Source organism: Coregonus clupeaformis, unplaced genomic scaffold (assembly GCF_020615455.1).
Source record: "Coregonus clupeaformis isolate EN_2021a unplaced genomic scaffold, ASM2061545v1 scaf0112, whole genome shotgun sequence".
In the NCBI taxonomy this organism is placed as follows: Eukaryota; Metazoa; Chordata; class Actinopteri; order Salmoniformes; family Salmonidae; genus Coregonus; species Coregonus clupeaformis.
This window is the reverse complement of record NW_025533567.1, coordinates 194,933-201,882: the sequence shown is the minus strand read 5'-3', so window position 1 is coordinate 201,882 and position 6,950 is coordinate 194,933. Positions and strand designations below refer to the sequence as shown.

Below are 6,950 nucleotides of genomic sequence, written 5' to 3'. Positions count from 1 at the left end.
TTCACTGATGTTGCTCCTTAAGTTTATTTAAACCATTCAGGTAATCAAATTAAACATTTATCTGCTTTTGAAATGTTGGGAGATGGATACATCTCCGTTCGCTTCCACTGCTTTCTTTCGCTCTCCAACTCACTCATTCAAGACATTTGGAGTATATTACTATAATAGTGTCAATATATCTCAGATAGTAACAGTAATCATTCTACCAGTCATTCATTCATTCATTCATTGGCAAGGTAGAAATACAAAAAGGCGTGTTTCATGGAGGCATAGTGCCCTTCACTCACAATTTGAAAAGCTACAGGCGTCATGTTAAAAAGCCCCCTAGAGCCAACCATTTCTAGAAGGGTGACCCATCCTTCACGGTTCTACTTGGAAAAGTCCCACAACGTACAGAGTCAGCGCCTGTGTCAGTTAGAATAATTTCAAATAATGTTAGTGTCCATGTTGGTCAGTACAGTGGGTCACTATGAGCACATTTGAAGTTAAGTTGCGTGTAGTGAGTTGTCTTGTAGTGTTTGTGTATGGGTGTAATGTGTTGAAAATTATCTTAGTGTGTATACCAGCATATGTTATGTCAGTTAATCCTCTTGGTGTACACGGTTGTTACTACCAAATGTTTGGTTAGTGATTAGCTAATACACTGGGGTACTTTTCTGTTGTTAGTATCATTTACTGCCCACCTGCCAGCCAATCAATTAGCTTATTTTCATCCACATACTTTCTCTCACTCCCTCACTTTCTTTGGCTCTCAGTGTTTGAGGGAGAAGTCTCCCGTGTTGAGGCGAGGGCGAGGTAGTCCTCCAAACATTTCTGTTCCGTCGTTGGCTCCTGGGGCCAACAGGGCCTTCATGCTGGCAGCAATATGATCCAGGTCAGCTACGCCAGCCTGCAACACAGAGAGACAGTTAGTGGGTATGTGTGTCAGAATGACTGATTGACTGACAGAAAGTGAGCTGTATGTTGGATGTGTGTTTTTAAATTAAGGTTGACTGACCCGTTCCCCACTGTGGCCTTCTCCCTGGGGGGGTCTGTTGCCCTTGAAGCCCCACACAGGAACAGACACGGGGAGGGAGCGGGCCATGTTCATGGGTTTGGGGTGTCGGGATGAGAACGACTGTCCCATGGCCATGCTGCGCGGGGGAGGAGGACAATCCTCACTTAACGAGCCTGGAGCAGAGAGGAGTCACATTAAGATCCTTAGATCATCATTAAATAATATTACTACACACATACACTCACCATCAGTACTCTCCTCCTCTCCATCGGACTCAAAGAATGGTTCACAGTCACGAGACAGCGAGTCCTCATCCATGGAAAACACTCCTGAAGCAGAGACAGAGATTAATATTTACGAAGCCATTCAGACCCAGAGTTAAAAATTAAGTCCCACAGAGCTCAGTATTCACCTGCAGTCTCATTCAGATTACGGCTCCTTTCGTCCATGTCCTCCTCTTCCTCACACTCTTCCTCCAAGTCCACAATTCCAGGCATGTCTCTCCCTCGTCCAGCCTCCTCTATCATCACAGCCATCTCTCGCTCCCTCTCTCCATTCCCATTCTGCCCAGCAGCTTGGCCAATGACAGCCCCAGAGTGGTAGATTGAAGGGTAGCTCTGCGAATAGAGTGTGGTATTGGGGCTGATGGTTCCCACCCCACCCTCTCCTGTTAGGCCCTGTGGAAGAGAAAAAGCAAAGTTAAGAACTTCCCGATCACACACAGCACTATGAATGACAGCCACATTGAATGGCACAAAATGACTGACACACAGTCAGTCAGTCTACTCACCACCCTGTCAGTGGGCATGTCCACTACCAGCTTAGCTCCTCCGTCTACTGCACTCAGACGTTTATATCTATGCGCCGTTAGCATAGACGTGGAGTGCAGCACCGCAATGTCGTCCATGTAGCGCCGCGAAGACTCAGCCAAAGCCCCCTGACCCCACACGTGATAGGAGAAATCCCACTTCCGGCCTCCGGCAGGCAAGCCACTGCCACTCTCCCTTTTCCTCCCATCTCCCTCCACTACAGATGGCCAGAACTTCTTACAGGCTGTAAGAATAGCCAGGTCGCAGCCTGACTTCTGACAATATCCCTCCGCCGCTGCGAGTAGTGCCAGCCAGCTCTCTTTGTGGTTGTCTGGGATCTCGGGGTCAGATGATTGGGTGATGGAGGCCATGATGGGTAAATAGGCCTGCCAATGACTGTTAGATTTGTTTAATTTATTAGGGCCAGCTTTTATGGAATGTATAAATGCTTTGTAACTGTTTTTATTGGTCAATAGCTAAAAATGTATAGGTTAGTGTAATCAGGCGCCTGTATGACTCAGCCAGCAGTTTGATACTGAATACTATATATTTTTGCTTACAAGTCTTGTGATAAATTGACCTTTTTTCTCACTGGAGTGTAGGCTGTAGTGTTTCTACGTTTTTGTAATCTGCTTTTGGCTAATCTGAGGAAACATTAAGATCTATTTTCTATTGCTGGTTTGGTTGTTAAAGCTAAGAATAAAACGACCCTTAGTTGTTATAAAGCAGGTTTCAGAGGCATAAGGTGATTGTTTGATATTATCAATGTCAGTGTGCCTGAGAGATCTAGGGGAGAGATAAATGAAAATGCTGCTTGTGTTACCTGGAAAAAACAAAATGGACAAATAAAGCTTGATGATGAAAATATCAGTTGCTCTTAAAATAAATAGCTATTGTTATTTTGACATATTGCCTTGTTAGTCATTATAGCAATATTAACTGATGTCACTAGCTAGGCAATACTTAGATGATCACTAAACCAGAATTCAGACAATCGTCTGATAAAATTATGCATGATGAAACTTCATTTAATTGGTTTACACTCAACTCAAGCATAGAATTTGTCAAATTCACATACATACAAATTCACATACATTTCAATTCCATATTAATTTTCTGATGTCAGACTATCTGCCTTGTTGCATGACATGAGTTCATGGTCAATATCTCAGTGGTCAATACCTCAGTGGTCAATACGCATGCATGACAGTTTGAGTACGTTCCAAAATAGACCTATGCTAACCGTGGAAAGACGTTGTCCACCTGTCGTTACGTCTCAGTTCAACGTCTCAGTTCAGCGTCCCCCCCCCCATCCATCCTCCCTCCCACAATCTCGTGCATTCGTTAGCATAACAAAACCTTGTAGTGTGACTGCCTGCTCTAGACTTACCCAGCTCGTTTCTCAATGTCATCCCTGTGATTATTACTGCCAGGAAAGCACATCAATAAAAATGCACGCCATTGGCAATTTGCATGACTGTGGATTGTTTGTGTTTGTTTGCTAACTAACATGCTAGCTTACTGGTCTCCTGTGCACTCTCCTCCCAACACGAACACATTTCACCTCCATTTTCTCAGCTTTGCAGAGACACTGGCACACATACACAAATAAGCAGCAAGATCAGAAGTCAACTTACACATTCAGTTCCTTCTTTCGTCCGTTGCACGCGTTATTCTAGTTCTAACTTTGTTTCTTTATCCCTCTTTGTCGGATTCTTCTTCTAAAAAATTCTCTCCCCTAGACTCCGACGTTGCTGTTTAGAGACGCTAGATCAGACGCACGTTTTACACGTGACTGTATGCAGTGGGCGGGCTCGTACGCGTCTTGTTTTGGACGCCCACTTGGACGAGGCTTGGGGCTGGCTGCATTTAAATAGTATGTCATGGTTTCTTCTACTGGTATAATTTGCTTCATCCTCACTGATCTGACATGATGGAGAGCTTGACAGGTGGAAGCAAATGCTTTTTGTAGGCTTCTCAATCTCTATATTATTTCCACCTAAACTGTCCTCTCATTTTGCAGGAAAAGAGAGGAGAGTAAAACGTTTTAACTGGGATGCAACTTTGAGAAGACCAACAACAACAACCACTTAACGCTTTCACTAGCCTCCCTGTCCCGGTATAAATTCTCTCTGTCCTAACCACTTCTGATTTTTCTGTGTTTTTTTCTGTATTGGTGGCAGCAGCAGGATACTCGCTGTCAGTCATACATTTGTAAAGTCATACATGAAACTGTCATACATGAAACTGATTGTTACGGATACAGGTATCCTGTGTCTTTTTGTGTTTTTCCTCTCCTTCTGCCCTAATCACAGGTGTCCTGTATGTTCCTGATTGGTGGTCGTTGGGGTGTCTGCTGATTGCTAAGGTGGACCAATCAGTGAACATTCCTCTGCATTGCACCACCTGTTTCTGGTTTTTCAATCACACATCCCATTGTTTAAAAGCCGGTCAGTTGTGTTTGTTAGGAGAGACTATTTCCGTATGGATACTGTGGGAAGGGAGGCACAGCCGCGAGCTGCCCAGTGACACAAGCCTACCAGACGCGCTAAACCACTTCTATGCTCGCTTCGAGGCAAGCAACACTGAAGCATGCATGAGAGCACCAGCTGTTCCGGATGACTGTAAGATCACGCTCTCCGTAGCCGATGTGAGTAAGACTTTTAAGCAGGTCAACATTCACAAGGCCGCAGGGCCAGACGGATTACCAGGACGTGTACTCCGAGCATGTGCTGACCAACTGGCAAGTGTCTTCACTGACATTTTCAACATGTCCCTGACTGAGTCTGTAATACCAACATGTTTCAAGCAGACCACCATAGTCCCCGTGCCCAAGGACTCTAAGATAACCTGCCTAAATGACTACCGACCCGTAGCACTGACGTCTGTAGCCATGAAGTGCTTTGAAAGGCTGGTCATGGCTCACATCAACAGCATTATCCCAGAAACCCTAGACCCACTCCAATTTGCATACCGCCCCAACAGATCCACAGATGATGCAATCTCTATTGCACTCCACACTGCCCTTTCCCACCTGGACAAGAGGAACACCTACGTGAGAATGCTATTCATTGATTACAGCTCAGCATTCAACACCATAGTGCCCTCTAAGCTCATCACTAAGCTAAGGATCCTGGGACTAAACACCTCCCTCTGCAACTGGATCCTGGACTTCCTGGACGGGCCGCCCCCAGGTGGTAAGGGTAGGTAACAACACATCTGCCACACTGATCCTCAACACGGGGGCCCCCTCAGGGGTGCGTGCTCAGTCCCCCTCCTGTACTCTCTGTTCACCCATGACTGCATGGCCAGGCACGACTCCAACACCATCATTAAGTTTGCCGACGACACAACAGTGGTAGGCCTGATCACCGACAACGATGAGACAGCCTATAGGGAGGAGGTCAGAGATCTGGCCGTGTGGTGCCAGGACAACAACCTCTCCCTCAACGTGACCAAGACAAAGGAGATGATTGTGGACTACAGGAAAAAAGAGAACTGAGCACGCCCCCATTCTCATCGACGGGGCTGTAGTGGAACAGGTTGAGAGCTTCAAGTTCCTTGGTGTCCACATCACCAACAAACTATCATGGTCCAAACACACCAAGACAGTCGTGAAGAGGGCACGACAAAGCCTATTCCCCCTCAGGAGACTGAAAAGATTTGGCATGGGTCCTCAGATCCTCAAAAAATTCTACAGCTGCACCATCGAGAGCATCCTGACTGGTTGCATCACCGCCTGGTATGGCAACTGCTTGGCCTCCGACCGCAAGGCACTACAGAGGGTAGTGCGTACGGCCCAGTACATCACTGGGGCAAAGCTTCCTGCCATCCAGGACCTCTATACCAGGCGGTGTCAGAGGAAGGCCCTCAAAATTGTCAAAGACTCCAGCCACCCCAGTCATAGACTGTTCTCTCTGCTACCGCACGGCAAGCGGTACCGGAGTGCCAAGTCTAGGTCCAAAAGACTTCTCAACAGCTTTTACCCCCAAGCCATAAGACTCCTGAACAGCTAATCATGGCTACCCGGACTATTTGCACTGCAAACTATTTGCACCCATCATTTTTACGCTGCTGCTACTCTGTTAATTATTTATGCATAGTCACTTTAACTCTACCCACATGTACATATTACCTCAACTACCTCAACTAGCCGGTGCCCCCGCACATTGACTCTGCAACGGTACCCCCCTGTATATATAGCCTCCCTACTGTCACTTTATTTTACTTCTGCTCTTTTTTTTTTCAACACTTTTTTTGTTGTTGTTTTATTTTTACTTTTTTTTTGTTTAAAATAAATGCACTGTTGGTTAAGGGCTGTAAGTAAGCATTTCACTGTAATGTCTGCACCTGTTGTATTCGGCGCATGTGACCAATAAAATGTGATTTGATTTGGTGTCCTGTGTACTCACTAAGTTGCTGGTTACTCTGTTTGGTAACTTTGTTAGAGACTATTTCCGTATGCGAGTATGGATACTGTGGTGTCCTGTGTTTTGTTTACTCACTAATTTGCTGGTTACTCTGTTTGGTAACTTCATGTGTTTCTGGGAAAAGGGGAATTTAAGCAAGTTGCCCTTGGGCGTACATTACCCGTAGGAAGAAAACTGTCTAAAAACACTAGTTAGACCTGAGCGGACCACCCACTGTATTTTTGTATGATTAGCAGTAGCTTAGCGGTTCTTGAGGCAGGCAAGATCAGTTTAGTTTTTTTTTTACACTATTGTTTCATTTCTTGGGTCCTGCTCAGCCCTTTTTCCCAAACCTTTACCGTGTGTTCAAAAATAAACCTTTTATGTTTGACGGTAGTTTATGGTTGTCGTGTAGTTTTTGTTCTCACTGTTCCATGTCACGCTTCTAATTCGCATGAATTATGTTACGGGTCTCATGTCCATCCACCCTAGACGTTTAAAGCCACGGGGTTCGTAACACTGATAATTACATGAAACCGACAAATATTGCAAGAATAGAGCCCCACAGTGGGGGTGTCATAACAGTAGTATGCCTGATAACCAACAATGAGGAAACAGCCTACAGGGAGGAGGTGAGGGCCCTGGTGGAGTGGTGCCAGAAAGATAACCTCTCCCTTAACGTCAACAAAACGAAACAAACCCACATCCCTGCCGGCCAAACCCTCCCCTACCTTG

The 6,950-nt window shown here is 45.6% G+C and overlaps 1 protein-coding gene across 2 annotated transcripts; it reads right to left on the bottom strand.

Moving 5' to 3' along the window:
- On the bottom strand, positions 1-3,602 carry LOC121568930. 2 transcript variants are annotated; one of them, XM_041879417.2, is made up of 6 exons: positions 3,444-3,602; positions 1,788-2,629; positions 1,410-1,674; positions 1,243-1,326; positions 998-1,170; positions 1-889 (listed from the first exon to the last, which is right to left on the bottom strand). In XM_041879417.2, exons 2-6 carry the CDS (start codon positions 2,175-2,177, stop codon positions 752-754), a joined length of 1,050 nt encoding a protein of 349 aa, XP_041735351.1. In that variant the 5' UTR covers positions 2,178-2,629; positions 3,444-3,602; the 3' UTR covers positions 1-751. The 2 variants fall into 2 exon arrangements, with proteins under 2 accessions (XP_041735351.1, XP_041735352.1); XM_041879418.2 differs by having other exon boundaries at positions 1,788-2,202.
- Between the last annotated feature and the right edge of the window lie 3,348 nt (positions 3,603-6,950).

Excerpts from the sequence above, each read along its gene's own strand:
- LOC121568930 (XM_041879417.2), bottom strand. The coding sequence starts at position 2,177 with ATGGCCTCCATCACCCAATCATCTGACCCCGAGATCCCAGACAACCAC. Across the intron at positions 1,327-1,409 it reads TAATCTGAATGAGACTGCAG|GAGTGTTTTCCATGGATGAG; the intron begins GTGAATACTGAG and ends TCTCTGCTTCAG. Across the intron at positions 890-997 it reads AAGGCCACAGTGGGGAACGG|GCTGGCGTAGCTGACCTGGA; the intron begins GTCAGTCAACCT and ends TCTGTGTTGCAG.